At 35.5% G+C, this 26,986-nt stretch overlaps 1 protein-coding gene across 1 annotated transcript in view; it reads right to left on the bottom strand.

The window, feature by feature from the left end:
• LOC114357243 (uncharacterized) overlaps positions 1–18,092 on the bottom strand; it is a 67,489-nt gene extending 49,397 nt beyond the window's left edge. The window contains exons 1-4 of the mRNA XM_028310766.1: positions 18,083–18,092; positions 17,640–17,669; positions 17,204–17,306; positions 4,140–4,254 (exon numbers count right to left, since the gene is read on the bottom strand). Coding sequence (XP_028166567.1) covers positions 4,140–4,254; positions 17,204–17,306; positions 17,640–17,669; positions 18,083–18,092 — 258 coding nt within the window. The remainder of the gene's footprint in view (positions 1–4,139; positions 4,255–17,203; positions 17,307–17,639; positions 17,670–18,082) is intronic.
• Positions 18,093–26,986: the final 8,894 nt, after the last annotated feature.

Here is a 26,986-nt window from a genome sequence, read left to right as displayed (position 1 = left end):
TTATTAAAATATCTCAACTTTAAGCAAATACCATCAACCAATTAATCAGTTTGCCTTTCCGCGGCACATTTGCCGGCATTCAAAGGAGGCAATCAATCAGGAGACTTCATTACCCGTCTGCAGCCCGCATTAATGTTCCAGATATAATCGAATCAATTGCCGATGTACTGAGTAATGATAGGTTTAAACACAGCCTGGCAATAACAGACAGCTCACTCTGAATAAAAATTAAGATTATGATTTGGATTTGAACGGTGTTGATCAAACAATATGAGCCACATTGTCATCTAAAGTTGATCAGAAACAAATATTCTTTCCTAATTTTTACGTAAATTCAAATTCATACATTTCTATATGAGCACAGATATGAGATACGATTCAGTGAAGGGCCGTGCCTCTACGCGGGCAAACATAAATTCACATAGCAATGTATAAATATTCTTTCTATTCAGGGAGGATACGATAAGTGATCTCACTCGATTATTTCTGATATACACAAGATACTTATTGAAAAACTGGATACTGATCCTGAAAGTGCTTCACGAGCTCTATCAAACGATATGAATAATAGGTGACATATTAAACTGGATCCATCCGAAAAGTCAATGTTTCCTGCTTCCATACATTTAGTACAGCCACAGAGATTAAATAATATATGATTCAAGTAGGTAGGTATTAAAATCCTTTAAGGTGTTCCGTGTTACCGTCTTACAATTAGGTTGGCTGTTTTATATTGTCTACGAAGCCTAGCTCTCAAATTAATTCTTGGACCGAAGTTAATTCTTGCTATTAAGGTACAGGTCTTAGTAATTGAATCAGACATGCACTTAAAGTTATCGAACATAGGTAACTGTATCAGCTTTTAGTCTATATTTTAAAAAGTATTCTTGGTAAGCTTATTATCCTTCACAAAAATACGTTAAAATTGACCTACGAATTGTTTAAAATATCTAAAATCTAAAGTGCCGCTTAAAATCTTTAACTTTATTAAAACAAAGACTTCATTACGAAATAATGATCATCACATCTTAAATACAAAACAAGCAAAAACTCTAGAGCTCAAATCTTAAAATATTGGAAATTTGTTAATTGGGGCCATATTACAACAGATTTATTATAGCGAACAATAACAATGATCTTAAGTAAATTCTTCTTCATTTTAATAATCAAAATCTTCTTAAGAATCGTTTTTAAATATGAAACTCAATACTGAAAGCTTATAAATTTTAAATACTTGTGAAATAAGCCTCTCTCAGTCTAAGCGTATTATTTCTTAGGACTCCAATTTACTTTCAATGTTACTCCAGAGACTGGGGATGAAATTGTAGAAAGAATCACAATTTCGTGCCGGCTGAGTGGTTGCTAGTGGTGGAGAAAATGAACAATAAATGCATTATGTTAAGAGAAACAATGTGGAGACATGAAAAAACATGGTTGGACATGGTTGTACATACGACAGGCGAGACCTTTCTTTAATAATTCACAACCTACTATCGCCTGGTTGTACTACAGTGAGTATACGAGTTCTATTCATTAATCATAGCTTTTCACGCTTCAAGCTCAGCCCAATTGGGATGATGACTGGGTAATCGAAATTCTATTTAGTCCGTCAGACAGATAATCAAAAAATATTGGACATGTATTTTTTCATAATCGAATCATAACAGTATTGTATCGAGTTGAAATGTCGCCTGAAGTCACTTCTAAGTAAAAAATCTACATAGGCGTGACGTAACGCGCCTTTTCAACTCGATGTAGCACTGTTATTATTTAATTATGAAAGAAAATAAAAAAACGAGTCTAATATTTTCTAATTATCGCTCTAACGGACAAATAATTGTCATCTAGCCTATTTTCTTGTTGCCCTACACGGTTATCATGCGTTAACCATTAATAACACTATTTTATTTGATTCGTAGAGATCTGAGACGGAAAACAGCCCTAGCAGTAGCTTCTATTTCTTACTATCTAACCTAACAGAAGTATACCCATATCTGTATCTTTATAACGGCTTTATTAAATTTTAATCTGCCGATTACGTAACTAATTAAACATAATCGTTAGGCCATTTGACACGAAAACGAATAATTAAAAATCTGTGGAGAGCGCGTCAATTAAAGCAGCATTGTTCAGCGCTACTTGACTACGCGGGGTCACAGAAGTACCTAAATATAGCAAGTTCACTGTCCACTAATTAAAAAACACAGTCAAATCCAAACCATGATAAAAACACTTAGATACGGTCCAATAAAATAAAGACTGCTTACTATAGCGTATACCTAATTTATGATGTCTACGCTGGGTCACAGAAGTACTTGAATATAGTAGCAAGTTCACTGTCTACTAATTAAAAAACGCAGTCAAATCTAGACCATGATAAAAACTCTTAACATACAGTACAATCCTAGCACAAAGACTGCTTACTACATCGCATAATATGACCGTATCAAATTAATACTTCTATGAAGGAATAGGTAGGTATCGCTGTTCCATCCAACTTATCCTAATAAATACAGTAGTTTATACATTATATTATGATATGCCGTTTGGCTATTATATACCAGCGGCTTATGTAGTAGCTTTTTGTCCTGTATCTACATTATATACCATTTCTATTAGGACTTCAATAAAATATGAATTCGGAATACTTTATCAATGTCTCGATTCTCGGACAAATCGTTACGTACCTACTCGACACGTTCCTATTATTGTAATGCTACACGAGGGAAGACCTTTTAACAAGCAAGATACACGGCACAGGCCAATTTAAATTACAAGGAAAAATTTCGCTTTGTGCCTGCTTACAATATGGTAATAAGCACACCATATAGTTAAGATCCTACTCGATAGAAACGTGGAAAAGATTGTTATTGATTTATATTAATATTGAAATTTTTTTTCCATCTAAATGACTCTTTCGCATTCATATGTAGGTATAATGTTATACGAGTACACAGAAGGTACACTACATCAAACGTGTTGAAAATATTATTCCCAAAAGATTTCTTACTGCTCATTGAACTAACTTCTAGTCTAGACTCTTACGAATTGTTCGTTTGAGAAATTTCTTTTAGTAAGTAGTTTTCGATGTAGAAATGAACATTCCATGTAAACCCAAAGGACATAGTGCGTAAAATTGGCTCTTAAAATGTCAGCATCAGGCAGACGTCTAGGAAAGACAGATTTACGAGTACATGTGGCTTTACCCATAAAATAAATAAATAAATAAATAAATCTTTGGACAATTTCACACAGCGCCAGCTAGCCCCAAAGTAAGCAACTTAATGCTTGTGTTATGGGTGCTAGCTTAACGGATATACTACTTATATACTTTTTTTTTTAAATACATAAATATTATACATAGTCACACCTAGACCCGTCACAGAAATTAAAATTCATCATTTCAATTTCTGCCCGGCCGGGAATCGAACCCGGGACCTCTCGGCATAGTAGTCCGTTCTGAACCACTACACCAAACGGCCGACAATAAAAGTACTTACCTACCAAATTAAATCTTACCTGTCTTTCTCTTAGACTCACTCGTGCATTTAGTTGGGCTTTAAAGAGCAAAAGAAATATGATTGAAGCCTGAAATAAATATGATTGAGGCCCGATTCGACCAAACTATTATCCGAGAATAACTCATGGTATAACTGGCACATTGACAGTTTCAGTATGGGAAATATTATGTCAAAATGTCGAATAACTGACGATTTATTCTGAGCTTAATATTTAGGTACTCTTGTTTTGTCGAATCCACCAATATTTTAGGTGGTAAGTTATGCCGTCGGGGGATATTATTGAGCTATGTCAAACGCCTATCTGTATCTAAATGGGTACACGTTACAACACAACTCGTTAGAAAAAATGCAACTTGCAAATCCATTTCAAGTCACTGTGATAGTGGAAAAAGATTTACTAGGACTTAGGAAGTGACTAGGACTAGTTTAGTGCAAAGTTAAATAAAATTTAACAAAACCGTAACAAAATTAAAGTCAATCACAAGCAATAATTGGTTGAAGTATTAAAAGTAGGCTTGAGTTTTGGAACGTCCGCGTCCCTTCAAAGTACTAGTCAAAGAGAAACCACCAAGTATATTTTCAAATTAATAAGTATGTGTTTATCCTGCTCTAACTTACCTCGGTGTAAGCCACTGAAGTGAGAGGCAAGTAGTGGTACCCGAGGGCACGGTCCCAGATCACTCCTTTGTTCCACACCTCTACCAAGAGGCCCAGGTTGATGTCGTTAATTTCACTGTGGACAAAAAAAAGAGTGAGTACACAAGTAACGATGTTTACAACATTTTTAAGTATGCCTATAGTATAGGGAACAAACAGACTCTACGTTGAAAACCATTTGAGCTTCTTTCCGGAAAAACGAGTTTTTTATTACTTTTATTATTTTTCTAGTGCCTACTTTTTATGATTTTTCTACTTTAATATCGTCTAAGCTTCTTGATAAAAAATGTCGCCCAGATTTTGAGCTAATGTTCAATAACATAAAATTCACTCAGTGTAGTTGCAAAAACGTCATACAGCGGAAAGGAATAATGTTAATTGTAATTTAATTATTTGCCACAGTTTTCAGCTGATAACTGAAATCGTATGCTATCTACAAACATTTTATAGGCACTTATTATATTGTAAGTAAATTTACGAAAACGTTTACTAACATTTTATTTTAAGAACAGTTACGTGTGATCACTCGTTACAATAACAAAAACAATCGACACATTTTCGATCGGTTTTCAGAATAAGTCACACAGGGGAAGGGAACTAAATGTTTCCGATATCAAAGCGGGTGTTTTGTTTATGTCCCTGGGGACCTTCCCGGATTTTTATATCTTTCCATTCACGAGCCTATATGTTTTATGTGGGGAACTGATTTCCTGGACTGCTGCGTGGCCCGATTTTAGAGTGACATGGACGGGTCAAGGAGTTTTAAGCTTTATTTTATTGCCCTAAGTTATAAAATTGTATTTCGATAACGTGACAGGATTTTTTGGTTAAAGTGGCAAGATAATATTATTATTTCGTTTTCAAACTGAAAGTGAACGTAATAGAATTTAGAGCTTGTTTATTAATAGATTTTGAGGAATTTCCTTTAGCTGTCGGCAATAAAATAACAATTATTTTTGGGCATAATAAAAACAGGTTCCGTGTGTTTTTCTTTATCAGAATAGCTATGGTAATATTTTGTGAAGTGTAGGCTGTGTAACATAACAATTAATAATTCATGACTGATAGCTTTGAAGAAGGTAAAAAATGTCTTAAAATATTCGGTTTTCTTAGTAATTTTCCGTTTATAGTTTACGTATACGTTTATAGTAAAATCTCTGCTTGAGCCTGAAAAATGCGCTTACTCAAATATAGACGATGCTTTTTTTAGTAAATAACTACTCATAAGTTACACTTAAGTCGATTTTAAGGATTGAAATCGTGCTTACAAAGCTGCAATAACGTAAGAAGCGAATAAAGTGTACGCTTAAATTACAAATCCTCGCTTTGTTTTATTGCAAATCCGCACAAAACGTTAGCATACCGACTCTACCCGTCTCTTTCAGCCACCGCGAGAACCTGCCATGAGAGTAAGAGACATATAGCTGGCTATCGTTTTGGTTTTCAATTTTCAGTCAGCATCCAGCGAAACGAACAATAAATTGGACTGGATCGACTTATAAATTTCGCGATACAGACCATAAAGATGGTGGTCTCGTTATAAATCTGTCAGAATAATGGAAGCTTTAGCTGTTGATAAGCATTCAACATTAAAATATTTATAATATTTTTATTTGTTTTAATATTATTTTTATTATTTTAAGATACATATTGCTCAGAACTGCATGCATGCTAATTGCTACCTGAGTCTATTGGCTGACTTTTTAGAAAACCAATACTTATCTATAAATGAATAAATAAATATCCTTGGACACTGCGCCTCTAGTCTCAAACTGAAAAAAGCTTGTACTATGGGTAAATAAATACTTTTTTTTGTAAATACAAAACATATTAAGTATGGGTAGAATAGACGCGGAAGAATACGAACATTAATATGGTAATGTATGTACACAAATGTTTGTACTGAGCGGGAATCGTACCCGCGACCAAACTACACCAAACAGCCAATAATGTAGTGTGTAATAGGTACATAAATGGCAACAGCCCTACTCAGACCATACTTTATGGGGTAACTAAGTTAATTGAGCACAACTTAAGTTGATTGTTCGACCTTTGCCCGAAACATGGAACCCTCTTAGGTAGCGTGTCCTGTTGATCGAATTTATTATGTGTAGTTCTTACTTTATTTGTTGTGTAGTTTTACACCGTGTTTAGGGTTGCCAGGTGTCCGACTTCAGCCGGACATGTTTGGCTTTACCTACTTGTCCGGCCAAATAATCTCATGTTGGGTCTGTCCGGCTTTTCATGTGGGCTGCCACGCCAGTCGAAAGTTGAGCCACAGAATTATATCGAGCACACACGATTTGAAGGTAATAATTGTTAATTGTATCAGTGATAAGGCATGTTAGCTATTAAAAGAGTTCATCATCATCATCGTCTCAGCCATAGGACGTCCACTGCTGAACATAGGCCTCCCCCAATGCTTTCCATGTTGCCCGGTTGGTAGCAGCCTGCGTCCAGCCCCTTGCTGACACCTTTATGATGTCGTCGGTCCACCTTCTGGGTGTTGGTTAAAAAAGTCATGCCCGGCTTTTAGAGTTAAATAATTTTGTGTTTTTGGACCTGGCAACCCTAACCGTTTTGCCCTTTATTTTACGAACAAGCCATTGGACGCGACACGCTTGAACATTTGTATGACATCCAATTCAATTTATTTTCAAGAATAATGTTGAAACTAGTGCTGTTCCGTGAATGTTCCAAGATAGGACTTTTTTATTCCTAAGTAAGTATGTGAGAGTTTCACTTTTACTATACGGTTACACTGCATGGTAATGACTTGTTAACTTTGCAGTTAACTGTGTTTGCGTATTTTATATGAACGAAGTAATTATCCACGTGTGTTATTTATAAATAGCGCGCATCGGATATGTAATAATTATCACTAGAATTCACGCGCGGCCTACTATGGTAGACCAGTCATCCTGTATAGCTTTCAATAGTGTACCGCGGAAAAAAGCGAGTATTGGTTTTATTTCGAGTCTCTTATGTCTTTTGAACCAATGAATTTAACCTTAAACACCTTTTGCCAGAAAATCACTGTCCGTTAGGTATACACTGCACACCCATAGCTATCGACATAAGTATTTTAATGGCGAGATTTGCAAGCCAAAAGGTACTGCATAGTAAGCCCATCATAGTCATTATCACCCTATGCCTACAATTCCCCTTAACCCTTGTCAGTGATAACTCTGCATTATTCGCATACATTCTACTCAAACTACGATATAGTTTGTCACATCAGCACGGTCACTCGGTCATTATTGCAACTACACCTAGAGCTGGCGTGATGCCAAACTATAACGCGTGGCCCTTCACGCCAGCTATGTACAGGCCGCATATTAAGCTAAATTACAAGTCACTTATGTCGTGCTGATAAGTACTATTTCGCAACAAAATGTATGTATCATGTTTTGTTGACTGTACAAATAGTCGCGCTGTTACATCAAAATTAATAATAAGCCGCACAGTTCACTGCTGGCTAACAATGCTTGGGCAAACTAAAAATAATTATAAAATATTTAGTTTCATGCTGTATGTACAGTACAGTAAACATTGACAAGTTCTTTTTTTCACTAAAATTTGCATCATTTAAAAAAATATATGGTAATTCTCTATGTAGAGTACTATGCAATGTATGTTGCGTATAGTTTGTTTTATTTTGTTCCGGTACTTCCGTTCCCACAGGATCTTAGTGGTGTATTGTTTACAATACAATATGGATCTGTCCATAGATAATGTAAATAGATGTTTGCTGTACTCCAGTTTTAGATCGAACGAGGAAAATGGCGACTGTCAATCCATCAGGCCACCCATATTTCCCATTTAGAAAATGATCCGTAAAAATCAAAAGTAATCCAATGTTTACCGACTCAGATAAAATCCTGAGGTGATTAACTAAAATTTATTGTGGTGTTTTGATAGCAGCCTTGGCTATTAACTCGGCAAAATATTATTCTAATGAGCAACTATGTTTTCCCACGAAGGTGAGTCAAGTTCCGATGCGGCGCTCCCACTGCCTCCACTGGAAGTTATCACAACAAACAAATATTTGCCCAAGCACCGAAGGATGAATGTTTTTCTTTTAAAATTCACTACGCCGTAGTCAAATTAGATGAAGCATACGATAAGTAAGTAAGTAAATGAAATTCTTGTAAAAAGTTTGGAATTCAGCGATAATGTTTTCCTTATTTTCGTAATTTCAATTCGTGTGTATTGTATGGCATATCATATAATGGGCACCTTTTACTCACTTTGACCAAGTCACCAAGGGATGCTAGTTCATTAAAATCAATCTTTGTTTGGACTTATTTCAATTACCTAGTACCTACAAATCGTCAGATTTTGCTTTTAAAGAGCCTCATACTCTCATAATCCTTTTGCCCTATCCGCACCGAGACATGCATTTGACAAGTGCTGATAAGAAGCGCCACCGGTTTTGATATCATTGTGTTTGCTAATAAAGCTAGCATTTTCTTAGCTACAAGCATTTTAAATTGCGAAATTATGTATGCTCATCGTTTTTTACTACGATACCTTTGATAAAAATACCGATTTAATGAAAAACAAAATTGTGAAACCCGAAAGTATTCACGCACAAGGCTTACGCACGATTCACCGGATATTACAAATTGTCGCTGTTTTTCAAAATAATTTCACGCGGATTGCTCTCTCATGTGCGGCTGATTCAAAATTTACATAAACAACTTTATTTTCCTAACAATTTGGCTACTAACATGAAATACGTGGAAATTGCGTGGAAAGCCTAGAGTTAAATTTATGATTTTAATGCTTCATGTTTTTGTTTTTATCTGATGTATATGTATATGTATGTATATTATGTTACCACGCGAGATCAGAGATAAAACACCTTAGAATAGCATTTTGTATGATTAATTTTATTATAATATTTCATCGTTTGTGTTAATTACGACGATGATTTCTAATTCTTGTAGATTAATGACTGAATACTTGTTTTCCACTTATTTTGATATTTAGTCGTCTATTATACAGGGTGTTAGGTAAATGGGTATATGAGCCGACACTAGCCTATGTTAACATGGTCATATAAATGGTATGGTGAAGTCAGAAATTTGATATCATTTTTATTTATTTTTATTTTCATACAAAATAAATTCGCTTTAAGTCTTAAAGTATAAAAGATATCTTAAAGTATAAAACTGTAAAATAATGTTTTTTAGAAAAAAGTAACCCAATATCAAAGTCTAATGGATAAAAAGAAATAATTGCATTTGAAACCTTTTATCTGAAGTAACTTTAAACCCTGTATAAAGTCATTCCACCCACGCCACTTAAATAATATTGATAAGCTGTTAACTTAAGAGCTCTAGCGGGTTGAAACAAAGAGGGTTTAATGCAGAGGCGCCCAACCTTTTCTGGACCAAGGACCACTACATTGTTACTTAAAATCAAATTAAAATCAAATCTTTTTTTAATTAAAATCTAGGTAGGAAGTTCTTTGCCAGCACCTCGCCTAATGGAAAGTAATGATGGAAGCTAGCTTTACCCAGAATCCTCAACCACAGAGGTACTGGATCTTACCTCTAACTGCCGAAATACATTGTTATTACTACAATATTCTGTTAAAATTAAATAAAAAATCTTGGGACATTAACAATAATATTTTAGTAATCCTTGGGCCAATATTAGATACTTAGGTAAGTGACACGCGGAGATATTATACCAACTAGAAAATTTTAAATCGGTCGCGGACCATAATAATATCTTGACTCCTGCGAACTACCTGCGGTCCGCTACCATTATAAATAGTTGGGAACCACTGGCTTAATACGAACCACCTGCGGTTCGCTTACCAATGTTTGAGAACCACTGGTTTAATGCAACTTTTTGTTCCACCCGATGACTTTGAGGGATTTATTTGACGGCTTATTGCAGCGTAGACCCAGGCTAAAATATTTTAACCATTCTATGAACTATACGATTTATGAGAGGCCATCCAGAGTTCACATGTCCCCTAAATAAATAAGTCTTAATTGATCAATGTGTAGCGTACAAAGTAACAATGAACAGTAATTTGCGAGGGCATTAGTAAAAACCCATTCTACGTTTTTCCATAATAGTAATAACAATTAGAGCATGTAATTCCTAGATCGCACAGGGTTTCGTCAGTAAGCACACAGTAAATCTTGGGTCTAATCAAGTAGGCAGCCTCTGTTCCCTACACTATTTTAGAGTAATATTACGAGTTAACATGCTGATGATATTCATGACAAAAAGTCTTCGAACTAGATTACTCTATGATCTCTAATTTTCCCAACTCACACTATTTCATTTTCTCCAGTTACCCTTCCTAACTCTTCCATTTTGTCATTATACACACCTACGCAATCTGAATCTGTCATAATAATGAATTTACGGTAGAAAATACTCTTAATCTGAATACAAATAACAACGGCTTACCCCGGTTACGGCGGCTCCGCAACCGGCCTACCCCAATAGGTATACAGTTCACAAGAACGTAGTTTCGATTCTATCTGTCACTGTCGCTCATGCGTGCTTCTCGCTTTGCGTGAGAAGGATGGAGACATTTGAAACTTTGGATTACAGGCTTTCAGGCCTCGATCAACTCTGGATTAATATTGCTTACGCGTTATGCCGAGACGAGCTACATTGAGCGTCTCAAGACAAAATGGATTTAGCATCTTTATATGGAACCATAATTGGTTTACCGTGTGCGTGTTAAAATAATCCTACCTATACAGGGTGTAAAACGGGTTCGTACAAAATTTTACACTAAAAATAAATAAATTGTCACACTTATAATACCAAGCCCTAAAATAGCAGAACTTGTATGTATTGTATTAGCATTCGTGAGAATGGTTGTCGTACACATAATATGAGCGTTTGTATAACAAGCATAATTAAACTGGTAATATAAGAGGTTTAACAAATAACTGTTGTGCTACCTGCTGAAAACCTGCACGTTGTTGTTTTTTTATGGGACAGGAGTCAAACGAGCGGATCGCATTATGGTAAATGATTACCGTCGCCCATAGACACCCGCAGGCCCGGGGGCGTTGTTGTAAAAGAGTATTTATAAGTAGATACTACTGAATTGTATTCTGTGGTTGTGTCTTTAAATAAATAAATAAATACATCCTCTCTGGTCACACGATACGTCAGTGTGTTTGAAGGGCGTAACTACGTTGAACGTTATTACGAAGGCGTTATACCGGGCTTAGTGCGCACGGTTTGTGAATTCTAAGTCCGGAGACAAATAGTTCTCAGAATCGGATTCATTCGACTTGGATAAAGGATGGGTTTACTAACGAATCCTTACATCGCTTTTCATAAAGAACACCTAGTCATTTATTTCTTATTACAACTTAAATTGAATCTTAATATCTTGCTTTTGCAGAACCTGTATTAAAATGAACTGTTTACAAACACATCCCAAAGTACAATAGATGTTGAGTAATATCCAGTAAAAATTTAAATTAATTTGGAAAACACCCCGTATAACTTCGAACCAATCTGGACCATACTAGGTATACACAAGCAACAATGCTATCAAGCTAAGCATTGGTGCCATGTCGTTGGCACTATGTGCAACAAAAATATATGGATAGTCTAACAAATGAATATAGGTCGTAAATCAGCCCCCAAAAAGTAAACATTATACCATTAGTTCATACCAAATAGCGTAAGTTTTCCTCGGTTTTTAGGGCCTTATATGAGCCAGTCAATCTCGCGCTTATCTGCTAATAGCTTTGCCGTCTCGTACTCGTCATTACTCATCCAAGAGAACCATAAAGAATAGCAATATTTTTTTTATATTTAACCTCAGCAAGACATGATAAAGATGAGAACTATGATAATCCCAACATATTTTTTCACGTATCTTTTCATTTTTTATTTGGTATCTTAAAACTTTCATCATCATCATCATCATCTCACCCTTAGAACGTCCACTGCTGAACATAGGCCTCCCCCAATGCTTTCCATGCTGCCCGGTTGGTAGCGGCCTGCGTCCAGCGCCTTAAAAACTTATTGGATTTATTGATCTTAAAACTTTATTGAACTTTAAAAAATAATGAACAAAATGCGACCTTAATGACATAAACTTTTGCCATTTCAAGGGCACTGGGCTAAAAATAATTTAGACTAAGTAGTCCATAAACTATTTATAAACTATGGAATCGTAGAGATTCACCATCAAGGGTCTGAAACAAACTAAACATTAATGAGAGTACGAACGTTTCGTTTGTTCTAAAATGTAATTAAATTAAGGGTATCATCAATCTTCATCTTGCATTCCACACAAACGAAGTTGGACATAAATCAAAACCCCAACGCTCATTGAATATTTATTTTTCTCTTGCTTTTAAGAAAATAACTTACAAACGTTATTTGTAAAAGTATCTTGGATTTGGTTTGCCCGTCGCCTCGTTTAGGTCTGGAGCATTAAAGATGTTAAATCCCAATGAATATAGGTATTAAAACAAGAGTTTAGTGCATTTTTTCTGTGATGCGGATTTCAGCAGTGCGGATCTGATCTCTCTAATCTGTGGCGTGTGTATATACCTAATAATCACGCTGCTAATTGCGTACTTGTGCTTAATAGGAAAAACATAATATACATTTAAAATAATGATGATGAACCCGAATCACTGAATGCGGACCAGATCCGTACGTGTGTCGAAACCCGCATCACAGAAAAAAGGCACTAGTTAATAACACGAGTTTTACAGAAATAAGTCTCACTTTACATCATAGCAATGTCACATTAAGGATAATATTTGTTTACGTCGAAGAGAGAGCTTTAAAAGCTTTTAATATGCACCTAGATAATACGCTGTTAAACACAACAACGCAAACAGCGGCATTATCTAAGCACTACGGTAGATATAATACCTATCTGATAAAAACTGCAAATCGTAAATCGATATGGCCTCATTATGCAATCTACTCGGTGATATAAAGCAAAAAGCAGCAGTATTTTATATAATTTCTTGCGCAGAAAGAAATGCGAAATACTCGTATAAATTATACCCCAGAAAGCATTAAAGGAAACATTTTAAAAACTTAGAGACTCACAGGAGGAGAAAAGAGAATCTTTTTCGCAAATAAGGATCTGAAATACCTACCTAGACATTTTGAAAAATCCCTAACTTTAAATGAAGCAGACTTAATTAAATACGAGAGCAAAAACTCTTCATTTGATAAAACAGTGTTCATTAATGCGATTAGCACCCACAGATTTAATAAAGGTAGAATAAATACTAAGCTTTTTTTTATAAATATTAGTGCATTCTGGAAAAGCTACAACTGCAGAGAAGCTTTCGGATATCGTTTGTTGAAGTCCATATAAAAACTTTTTGAAAATAGGTATGTACATTGTAGGTAAATACACATACACACTCGTATATTGAAAATTACATTTAATTAAAATGATATCTATAAAGTTATATCGAACATGAATTTTGCTCTTGGTTGTCAAATACCAAACACCACCTGCGAGTACTTACTCTAGTTCCCTGCTATAACTATTACTTCATCATCATCATCATCATTTCAGGCATAGGACGGACGGCTGAACATAGGCCTCCCCTAATTATTTCCACAATAGTCGGTTAGTGGCGGCTTACATCCAGCGCCTTCCTGCTACCTTTATGAGGTACCGGAAAGCGCAGCGTAGGACGTCCACCCACCCACAAGGTGAACCGACGACCTCATAATGGTAACTATTACATACAAAATGTATGACATTATACTGTCTAAGTACTTGCAAACCCACTGTACATGTACATTGATCGAATAGAAAGGAAATACATTATAATACTTAGTTATTTATTTAATAGAAACTTGTTTCCAGCAAATGGCATAGCTCTCACCATCCGTCATGGACACTTGAAAGTAGGACGGATGGAAAAGTTCAATGCACAACAATTCCTATGACAGCTATATAAATGCACTGAAATTATAAGTGAGAGAACGCCCACATGCTACAATAAAGGGCAATTCTGAATACGGCTGAATGAAGGGGAAAAGGGGCACCTGCGCGAAAAATTTTATTTTAGGCTCGGATTGTCCGATTAGTATCGAATTGTGCGATGCCCATTACTGGATTACAAGTGAAGCTTACTTACAAGTCAACTTATATTGTGCCGGTATGCACAATACTTAATCTCTGCATATCTTAACTTGATCACGTTCACAGTGTCAGCACATTTATCACGTATAGTGCTGATGCTGTGACGTCATTTACCTTTAATCTATATCGTATAAATTCACGTTAATAAACAGACTAATAACAGAGACTAACAACAACTCTTGTCTCATTCATACGGTCTCTACCATGGCACATAATTATATCAATAAGTCTGTGATTGGTTATATTTTAATACTTTCACCATACAACATGGTATTAACTTTTAACATACCCATCTATTAGAAATCAAGCTGTAGATCCTGGCTACACAGGAGTTGCAGCAGTGGGAACGAGAGGTGGGAATATCCCGATACCCACCTATTACTGTATGTATATTCAAAACACACTGTTCTTCTAACAGAAAAATATTATAGGTAGGTATTTCTCTCTACTACACGAATAAAAAATGTTTCTTTCTTTTCAATTACAATTGACAGATTCGACAGACAGATATATCGACGCTATTGATGGATAGAATAGTACTAAAACAAAATAGGCACTTAAAATAATTCAGTAAATTAATTCGTTAGACACAGACATAACGTACTATGAACAATATTGAGACGACTTATTACTGACTCTACCATCATAAAAGAAGTCGTCATTCACATCCGTATTCACAAACGATGTTTGCTTAAGTGAAGCAGCAAATCGAACGCACAGCGTTGAATAGACCTCTGTGATTGGTTCGTGTGTGACCCTGTGCGTCCACGCACACTGTGAGACCTCACAGTAATGTTTGTGAATACCGGCGTCAATCTCTCTTTTCAAAATTGTTTGATTTCATTAAAAAATCTTGACATAGTACGTTGTTCTCTACCAGCACAAACTCCACGATCGTAAACGCCAGAGGGCACGCCCACCTAGGGTTGCCAGGTCCAAAAACATGGACATTTACCCTAAAAACCGGACATTGGTGGCGTACACACCGTCGTTTATTCCAAAAAAAAAAGTATTATGTGATAGCAAATTATATTGTATTCTTTTTGGTGCGTGATGCCCTAAGCAATTGCTGAATTTCTTTATGAGTTAATCCTACATTAGGTATATTAGCAAGTAAGGCCCTGCAGCCACATAAAAAGCCTAACAAAAGCCGGACAGGCCGGATGAGAGAATATTTGGCCGGACACGTCCCTAAAAGCCAAACATGTCCGGCTAAAACCGGACACCTGGCAGCCCTACGCCCACCGCGTTACCCGCAGTTTATTTAACAATTTGCCGCCGTTCCCGACAGATTATGAAAATGATCAATGTCATGCCCCCTATTTATTCGTGGATGAGTGTCACTTATTTAACTGAAGCGGTGGGGCGGGGAGGGCAACGAGTGTGGCTATTAATTTAAGAGCAAACTTGGACGCGGTTTTTTATTACAGTTTTTCCGGGAACTTTAAATCTAAACATATATGACTCAAAGGTGACTGACTGACTGACATAGTGATGTATCAACGCACAACCTTAACCACTGGACGGATCGGGCTGAAATTTGTCATGCAGGTAGATGTTATGACGTAGGCATCCGCTAAGAAAGGATTTTACGAAACTTCACCCCTAAAACGGGATCCACGCGTACGAAGTCGCGGGCGGCCGCTAGTAAACATTATACTGTGTCATTTCAAAATCCTGCTGCTTGTCAGTTATGTGTGATATACACTAATATGTAATGTCTATCTTCTTCACGTATTCGTAGTATGCGAATACATAATATTTATCCTCCAAATTTTTACATAATGTCGATTTATGAATGCGGGTGGCGCAGGACCGGTCTTTGTGGAAATCCTTGGGGGAGGCCTTTGTCCAGCAGTGGACTTCATTGGGCTGAAACGAACGAACGACTTGTGGTTTTTTGATCCGAGAGAGATAAATAATTATAAACTCTGGCCGACCCATTCTGTGGGCACAATTAAAAATTCATTCAAGCTTTGAATTCTGGGACTGAATTTTGGGACAATACTTACAGGGGAGGAGAGTAACATTTAATATAAACAATGGTTCGTATTCTCCTTTCTTTCTTGTTACAGGATGACTCCCAGAACGACTAACGTTATCGTTTTGTTGGTTTAAAATCAAATCAGTCATCAACAATGTTTCTTATTACTTATTACTGTAATTAGGCTCTAGATAATAATATAATTGGCACTACACCGGTTGAAATACCGCAATTATAATAACTGGGCGCCGGCAGTTCCATATGTTATAATTAATGATATGCCTCGCCGTAGCGTGGTACGGACGTAACTGCTGATTTTGTAAGATATTTATTTATACATTGCTACTATTGTTAACTTTTGGGTTCAAAATAATATAATACTAGAAGTTATAGCACTGTCACGACAGTAAATAATTAATTACTTTAACTAGTGTGAAGAATGAAGGGATAAGATAATAATCATCTTAACTAACTGAATGATTAACATTTAAAGAAGTGTTTTGAAAACATAAAGGTAAATAGAAATACCTAATTTAATGTGCTAAACATTAAGGACTTAAGTATCAAATCAATTCTATTTATAATTTGGTACTTACAACTTCCAGATCAATTAACCAAACCCTAGGAGAATTATAGCAACCAGATATGGATGAATTTACTTAAATAGATACGCATCCATCTACATATTTACAATAACCATATACATTATACAAATGCTCATGCACATCACATTAATATTTACCCCCACCAGGATTCGAATCCAAACCTTTCACCCGAACGAATACATAACCGATCTAAACCAGTAAGGTCCCGGTACTTATATTTATAAAACATCGACCAAACTGGCCGTGTCTGAAACTACGCAATTTCATGCGGAAAACTAACTAAAGTTAGACAAGTTATACTCACAAAAGGAAGTCTTGCTCCCAGCATGGTGTCGGGCCCTTCACTGTCACCGTCGTCGACTTGACATTCTGTAGTTTGAGTGTCACGTATGTGTTGAATTGTGTTGCTGCAAATGAAAACGAGCCTTAGCAACTAGATTTAAAGTGGAAAATTACTTGAAAGGCTGCACATAGGCGTCTTTGGAGAGGTCTGTTTTTGTGTGAATTTACGTTACAAAGAGTAGGGTAAAGTTACCTTAGGGGCGATTTTTCAATCACCAGATAACTTTTATCTGTAGAATAAGTTTGGCGTTTTGACAGTTCGTGTATGGGAAATTGTGTCAAAACGTCAATTTCATTCTTTAGGGTCAAAGATAATAATGTCATTGGTCCTATAATTAGATAAGATAAACTCAAGTTTTAGATAATAAAAACATATAAGTTTTTGTAAAAATGCTTACCTTGTATACCAACATAGCGCGCTTTTTTTACTGAAACAAAAAAATACTCTATTAGTAATTTGTAAATCAAATCAATTTTCAATTCAAACCTTGATGCAATCTATTCAGTATTGTACAAGTATAATGGTGGTTGGTTTATTCTTAATTAAATATATTATAGTAACTCATTTAAATGAATTCATTTAAAACGTAGTTGATTACCAATTTCGATGTACCTATCTCTAATGTAATTTAAAATCTTAGTTTCAGTGTGCTTACCATAAGTTTACGTTACGTGTGCTCGCTAGCGACTGCGTAAAAAAATGTCAATAAATGTGTGACAGAGTGTACAGCGCCCCTAGCGCAACTTTTATGAACTAAAATCTTCATATATTTTTTACGTAATCGCTAGCGAGCACACCTAATGTAAACTCATGGTAAGCACACAGAACATTTTTTCATACCTATCGGCATAAGAACTTTTTTGACAGAAATCTGAATACATATAAATGTCTTTATTCTCACAATATACATAATGTCGTCACTACAAGACGCAGGTTGAAGAAACCATGACGCTTCTCCAATCCAGCACTATATCAACAGGTATTTATGAGGGTACAAAGGGTGGACGGACGCGCAATCTATATCAATTTATAACTCCCGAGGGCGGCTTATCTGCCCAACCTGCGCAAGTTGGGCGGCGACAAAAACTTTAAACTTATAACGGCCCAGGTTACAGATGATTAGCGAGTTGACTAACTTCTGCTTAATGAAGATACAGCTGTTACACAGGTCATTAAACTGACATTCAATTTAGTTTGACGTAAAATAAAAGGTAATTATTATTTTAGAAAAGTGTTCAAGTTTTTAAGATTAATTAGGTTACCTTTACTTAGTTTCAAAACTACAAGAAATAAGGATTTAAACGCTAGGTATACTAACAATAAATTATTGATTTGAAAATGAAATTTAAGACTCTCTAAAAAGAAAAAAAAAAAGAAATTATAAAAACTTTGTAACAGAAAAAATAATTGAGTTCGTTATTGAATCGATATTTAGCTAGCAGTGCTTACTTCTATTAATTGTGTCTTTATTTTACCATAAGTATTAAAGGGTTATGTTGTACAAAGCTGTTTCAGAAACGCTTGTATTTAGACCACATTAAACACACAGTTCAAGATAACTCAAAGTTTCTGACTCCATCAAGCGAACTTGCAGATTTTGTTAATCTTATTTATTTGAGCAAATGCCCAACTTTTGTTCTGTTTATAAGAGAACATTAAAATATAACGTTTTCAACGAATTGCAAAGTGAATTATGTTTCTCTTTGACTTAAACTCGATTGTCCCAGTGGATTCGTCTGAGTGGATTTCGATTTAACACAAAAAGTATTTGTCATGCGTGTTTAAATCAAAACCTTTTAGAATGTAAATTCACTAACACCATTTTCTAGTTTTGTCTCATGGTGATAAAACTTACCTTTTTTATGTGAAAGGAGGCAAACGAACAGATGGATCACCTGATGGTAAGTGATTAGATTACCTAGTAGGTATTATATTCTTCTCCGTCTAGTAAAATCTCCATCCTAAAAATTTTTCTTTATTTATATTTCTTATTATTATATCTGTACTTATTGTTGTCGCAACAGGAAAAAACTTCCGTGCTCACAGGCAATTTGCCCACGCCTATTACTGGCAGACAGTTTGCAACAGCTCACGTGAAAGATCTGTTTTATTTATATCATATTTTCTACTTTATTCTTAGTAAATATTTACATTTTTTTAGGATAAATTATGTCTTCCACAATTGGAAATATTGGACTTCTCAGATCTTGAAATTAAATTCGTCGCAGGTTCTAAGATGGTTAATTTTAATAGTTAAGTTATCCCTCGAGACAACCTTCAATGATTGAGTTTCACATAAATATTAGTGTGAACGAAAGGTAACAATAGTTTGCTAGAATGCATCAAGCTGAACACTTTCTATTGCACCTTATAATGGTGATAATGGTAAGTACTATCCGTTCGCTTTAAGTTTGCCGCTGGCGATATGACGTCACTCGAAGGGAAAGCGTCTATAACTATAACAAACTATATTTAAAATATTTTTTATTTAATAATATTGATAAAAATAGTGTATTTGCGTAAAATAAGACACATCAATTGCGTTTAATCACTAACTAATTGCGTTAAATCGCGGTTGAGGGAGGGGACGCGCATTCCACGGACCGGCAAACTTAGCGCGAACGGGTAGTAATAGTTGCGATTTTAATAACAAAGTACCTATTACCTACAGTCTATAGATTTTATGTGCGGTAGACTGTACAAAACAAAAAGTACTCGACAGCAAAATTTTAAATATAAGCTTACTACGACATACCCGTAAAAATTACCGCAAAAAAGCCAGCTCAAAGGGTGAGCCAGCAAGGTATGCAGATTCGCCCTTTCGGTACAAAGTCAGGATAAATAGGGGCTGAAATGTTAAATATCCTCGGACATTTTGCGGGTAGGATAATAATATGTGAAAATAACAAACTCACACTGCTACGTGAAATAGCACTCAGCTTTTTCGTATTTAAATACGTGCTTAGACCCCTCTTACTTGTTTAAAATAACTGCTCATATTTATATGAGTAGGGAAGAAAGCTTTTCAGAAACGATTAGATTGATGATAATGTTAAAATAACTTAGTTTTAAATGTAATATTTAGAGACCACATTAATTTATTATTTAATTTACAACTACATACACACATAGCCGCTTGTCTACAAACTAGGTAGTTCTTTGTATATTTTTTTGTTCAATTTTACATATTTTTAAATAGATACATAGTTTTAAAAAAACTATACAAAATTCATTATTTAAACAATTTGCCACGCCCTGTATTTCAGTTTCATCCGATTCAGCTTTGAAATATTTAATTGCGTGTAGACTAAATGCCTGAACAAACACTGGCGCAAAAGAGGAAGCATTTTAGTGGCAAGAACATGGACTCACCACACGCTGGAATGCGAGAACGTCGGCCTTATACATTTTGCCAAATAAAATAACTAAGGAAAACCGTTATATTAATGACTAGCTTTCCGCCCGCGGCTTCGCCCGCGTGGAATTTTTCGGTTTTTTATATAACTCATGACACTCGGCAATAATGTGGCTTTCTATTGGTGAAAGAATTTTTAAAATCGGTTCAGTAGATCCCGAGATTACCCCTTACAATTTAACAAATATACAAACATACAAACTTTAGTTTATCTTTATCTTTACATCTTTATAATATTAGTATAGATTATTAAACAACATTAGAATAAAAACATAACTTGCCTTGTATTAATCTAACTTTTAACTGAAACCTAATTCCGTTGACTGCGATGCGACGTGGGTGCGACGTGGGCGCGACGTTAGCGCAAAGTGGGCGCAACGTGACATTTCCACAATTAACAAATAGATATTTAATTTTCGCAACAAAACTGAGAGCAAACGACATGTAGCGAAGTGTGCCAAAGGATCAGAAAAGTGTATTAGTTTAGTAAAATTATTCGGAGTGAAGTCCCTTGTATTATTTAAACCTTTATGATATCACTGCCATTTCTGCCTTTAGGCCATCCTTCAATACTAATGTGCCTTAATAAAAGGACGCCCTTTCAAGATTTGCGACTATTAAGGCCTTTCTGAACCTTTTGTTCTTTTATAAACAACATTAGCGGCGGTTTCTCCCCCATTACTTGATTGATGGACTTCATACGTTTTGTTTTACGTATATGCTGGGTTCGATTCAGTATACGGCTAATTCAGAAACATAGCTTTTTGGTTTAACCTTGTAAGCACTCTCACTTACATTTAGATTACACCTACGTGAGTATTTTTACGGAAATCTGAGATTGGATATGGAATAAGTAATATTCCTTTAGCTGTTTTCGTATTTCTATAACAAAACACTATTAGGTACCTACATAAACTTTGAGATAATCCGTTCAATATCTGGCTTGTATCAGGTCTACCACAAACTTGTATTAGTACGAGGACACGGGTAAATGTATAGCATCATCACACTTAATAAACTGCACATTCGTTTGCTAACAATTATTATTGTGTGAACACAAAGAGACTCTTGTTTCATTTCACGTAATGTTCACGATCCTTGGCAATAAAGGACAAGGATTTTGGTTAAAATAACCAAAAAAAGTAATAGAATGACAGGTCACACGTTTCATAAAACGAGTGCTGTCCAAACACAAAAAGAGAAAAAATAAAAATAATCAAAGAAATAAATTTTAAACGCCAGGTACCTATTTGAAAAGAGGATCCCAAAAATTAAACAATTTTTTCGGCGAAATGTATTCCGATTGCGAATAAAATTAAACAGAATCAGCGAACATCTTTCAAGATAATCTTGAGGGAGGGCGGAGGGCGATCCCAGATTTTATACAAACAGGCCATTCCGGTAATGAGATGGCCGACACGTCTCAAAGATTTATCTTGGTGAATATAAGCGAACTGTTTTAAATAACTACAAAAGCGTTCAATTCGTTACGATATTATATCTGATTTTATACCGTCATTAAGACATGAAAATTTAAGGCTGGATTGCACTAAAGTGAGTTTAACTTTAACATACGTCAAAAATCTCAAACTCTGTACAAAAAACACCGGTTATTGTAATAGTTACGGTTAAAATTATATGGTGAAACTCAGCCTTATTTGCAATACTTACTTCAAAATTAATTAAGTATAACGACTTGATATTTATTACATAGCGATATTAGGTATTTCGATTGCCCTTTTCTAATTAAGTAATATTAGATCAGGTGTTGAAAATTTAGACTCAATAGTCCTAGGTTCGATTGCCAAGTGGTGCCAAAATTGAGCAAAATCAATTGAGCAATCAACAAACATTTAAGTATGAACAAATGACGAAATTAAATCGAAGGTTCACAATATGACGATATGAACGTTAAATCGATTGTACAATAAAATGCTGAAAAGAAAATAAACTTTTGCAAATTCAAAGAGATTTTGTAGCATTGTGGAAATAATTTCGCTCCATTTTACGAGCTACGCGCCTGTACATATTTCGTGCTTAAGGCTGAATTATTGAAAAACCCTTTTCGATGGGCGTTACAAATAACAGGTTTCCAAATAAATTTTGCGCCTCGACACTTTCGTCCAATTGATTATTTAGATTAGAAGATAAGAAGATGACAAGAGAAATAATCTTCAAAAGATCCATAACCAATTGCAAACTATTATTGGACATAAACCTCTAAGGCTGGCTTGCGTCATCTTACTTTGACTTTAACAAACGTCAAAATTTTGTTAAACTCCGTACAAAAAACGCCAATTATTGTTATAATTATGGTTAAAGTAAGATGGTGCAACTCAGCCTAGCGAGATCTCTCGCTGTATTCATTACTGAAGCAAGTAAAAAATATCAAAAAATCAAACAATACATTGCCCTACATTTTAAACTATATTTAGAAAGAGTAAATTTTAAAGAGTAATTAGTGGTTTTCTGAATAAAGAAAATAAAATAAAATAAAATAAAAATTTCCTCTGCACTGGTTAAAGAATAAAATAATTTAGCAAGTGTTTGTGAAAGCAACAGCGAGTTTCACCAAAACGCTATTCTCACTTGCACCGACCAAAAACGGGTGCCTTGTTTTTGGTGCTATGCTTTATTACCAAAACTTTCTGGCGAATTTGGTCGACCGGCAAAAGTTTTAGCCAATCCTTTTCCTCTTCTCGTTTGGAACTTATTTCAAACCTCAGAACCAGAACTTGTATCACGTGAGTTTTCCCAAAATTAAGAAGAAAAAACTGGATGTAAGAAAAAATACTGTAAAATAAGCTAAACTAACACAATATATCAACTTAGCCAGTTAACTTATTTGATGTAACAGTTTCCAATCCCCGAACTAAAAAAGTCTTCAATAGAGGTACTTAGTAGTTTTTAGTAGGTTGAAAGATCATGTTAATATTTTGAATGCTTATTAGTTACATCATGATCGCTTATGGAATAAGTAAATCTTTTAATAAGGGTGGATTCGACCAAACAAGAGTAAATATTGATCTCAGAATAAATCAGTCAGTCAGTTTTGAAATATTTCCCATACTGAAACTGTCAATGTGCCATTTATACCAGGAGTTATTCTCGGATAAAAGTTTGGTCGAATCGGGCCTAAATCATAAAGCAATCAAACTCGTTAAGGTATCATCAAGTCCAACTGCTTATCCAAACCCCTATGTCGTGGCTTTTTTCTAACCTCAACCTCGAGACACAAGAACATAACATGTGGCTATGTCATAGAACATGTGAGCATAAATGTCACCATAACTCATGACGTTTAATCTACCAATTTGCCGCGATGTGACAGTGAATTCATTAAACAAAGGTTAAAGGGAAACAGATGTCGTGCTGGCGACGTCTGGCCAGTACGAAACGTCTGGCTGGCCTCTCTGACTAGCTAGGACGGTAATTTGACTAGGAACAGTATTTCCAACTTAGATAAATAGAATAGAAGTTCGCAAAGAAGCTACCTTAGTAGAGAACTAAAGGGAATCCCAGAAAACAAATGGGAGTGACTGTGTTAACGCTTACGCTAAGCTAAATTCAATCATCTCAGTTATAATTTCTATAGAAACTATAGAATGAAACAAAAAAGTTCCCTTGACATAGAAGTAGTCAACATTGTGACTCACTACCAATGCTGCCAAAACTTGACGCACATGAATTGGGGGTCTTCCCAAAAAAATGTATGACACATAATTATGAAAATACTTACTTGTTGTTTCAGAATAGTGCAACAAATAAAATAGTATTATAATGAGCACACGGTCCTCACTACACTACAACCAACGTTTGTTTTATCCACAATCTAATTCGCTTAAGTACCAGCTAAATTAAACAATGTCTGCTGTGATTTGTGGATAAGCAAAATGCTTTAACATGCCATTATTTTCATCAGCGCAGTACAGTAATCTGTTTCTTTCACTTTAGGTCAAAGTAACATTTACAGCGGTATCGTATGAAACAGCAATCAAAAGTAAATTAATTCTCAATAAAAGATTATATCTGTGACTGGCCTAAAATTTCTCAGTGAGATTGAATCAAGTATTCACATCATTTATATAATACGAACCTGTTAGTATTGTCACCAAGCAAAAGTTTACTGTTTTGTAACGTCCATTCTGTTTAAAGGCTCTGCATTATTTATTTGATAACAAATGTCTGCAGCAGGCCCGCTGACGCCCCGACGGCTGAGCCAAAATTAGAGCGATTGTCCCGACCCCGGGGTAGACCGGGACAAATTGGAGCAGGCCACTCGCAAAAAGCCACTGTTTTTGTCGACACCACAAGTTATTTGCGTCAGAAATGGAACAGAACTAAAGCAGCTGAAAAAGCACTCCCAATACGTTAAGCTGGATTACTTTAAAACTAAACTCTGAAACAACACCGTATCCGTGAAGTAAAGTTTGATCTAGAGAAAATTTTAGAATCTACGAGTATCTCCACATCTAGCCAGCTGCCGGGGACTTCACAATAGATTTTCTCTTGTTTGCTTTCCAAACACAGACATTCAAAAGTCGTATCTGGGGGCACGGCAGTGCCCCCGCCAAGTCGAGCGCGAAGCAAACACTGCCGTACCATCTTTACTGGAACCATTTCGCCGCATTTTCAGGCCTCTATTTGAGAACCTCTGGATAAGACCAGAACGCAGAAATTTTTGTCATCTAGTAAGCTATAATCACATACTTAAAATCCAAAATTTCAAGTTTGTAGGTCATTTAGTTCCGAAGTTAAGCGAAAGCAAAGTTTCGCATTTACGACACTCACTCACTCACTCACTGATGATCATCAAAATAGAACTAGTACTTCCCATTAACTCAGAGAGCTGAAATTTGGTACAGAGTTAGGGTTTAATGACTACATAAAGGGAAAACTATAAAAACTAGGAAAATCGAAGATCTGGAGTAACACCACATTCATAATCAATACTACTAGTGCCACACCGGCACCGTGGTGTTCGCCTGTACCGCTCATCGCTAGATGGCGTGGCACTTGTTATTAAAACAAGTTCTGATTCATTGTCCATTTTAAAGGTCGTTGAGTTTATTTGTGTTTAATATCGTAAAAAAAATGTCGATGATATTAAAAGAAAAGACGCCGACGTTAAATAATTATGCCACTTTCTACAAAAAGAAGTGAAATCCCACCAAAAACATTCTGTAAAAAATTAGCCAAGTCTCGATGGAGCTGCCTGTTTATCTCTAAAAAGTAATGAAATCTAGACAAAGTCGTGCCAAGTCTATGGTTCCTTACTGCGATTTCTTTAATATTATATTTAATGTTGTGTGACTTGGCCGTTGAACAATCTTTATTAAGATTATCATACATAAGTATTATTGAAATACGCAGCTTTATTAAGCCTACAATTGACTGGTTATTGAATCAACGTTTTCCAAGTGCAATTTATTTTCCATCGTCAATGGGTAGTGGTTTTGGCGACAGATTGGTGCAATGGTGTCATGGAGCATCTGGTTGGTTTCAACGGCCAAGTCACACAACATTAAATATAATATTAAAGAAATCGCAGTAAGGAACCATAGACTTGGCACGACTTTGTCTAGATTTCATTACTTTTTAGAGATAAACAGGCAGCTCCATCGAGACTTGGCTAATTTTTTACAGAATGTTTTTGGTGGGATAACTTTTAACCAACAAGTTTATGTTTTCTTTCCTTTTTGAACATCTTAAAGAATTTATAAATGGTTCAATACTTATCGTGTTCCTGCTACCTCGACGCCAATATAATTTAGCAATCTTGCGAGAAAGCCGGCTGATATTAAACGGATCGATTTGATTTTGCTTTACTTTACAATGCTATATTATATTAGCGCAAACTACGTTCTGTGCTTTCATTTGCCAAATCTCCTTAACCGCAAATTGCCATCTGGTAGAGTTCTAAATAAACGAGGATTTTTCATAGAAAGAGATCACGAATGTCAACGGCACGAACCGAGGCGACGTCTCGTCTGCCCGCGACGTTCGCGATCATCTTATTATTGGGATCCGCAGGCTAATATACAAACCACCATTACCGCTAAGTAATTGGGTGGGATTTTGTTAGCTAAATAAAAGCGCTTTCCAATAGTTCGTCCAATCACAAGATTAGTTTTCTCTTATTTCCGTGTGTAATATATTAGTGAAGTAAGTGGTTCTTGAGAATATGTCTGTGTGTTATTTAGTTTATTTATTTACTTAATTTCTTTATTTGTGAAACATATTACAGCTCATATTAAATTCCGATGAATAATAAACATTTTAGACTTAAAGTTTTCACTACTAACTCAAATTTTAAGTCGAAAAGACGG

This window comes from Ostrinia furnacalis, unplaced genomic scaffold, assembly GCF_004193835.3.
Source record: "Ostrinia furnacalis isolate ACB-3 unplaced genomic scaffold, ASM419383v2 OfSCF3085, whole genome shotgun sequence".
Lineage (NCBI taxonomy): Eukaryota > Metazoa > Arthropoda > Insecta > Lepidoptera > Crambidae > Ostrinia > Ostrinia furnacalis.
This window is presented reverse-complemented; position numbering and strand designations above follow the sequence as displayed.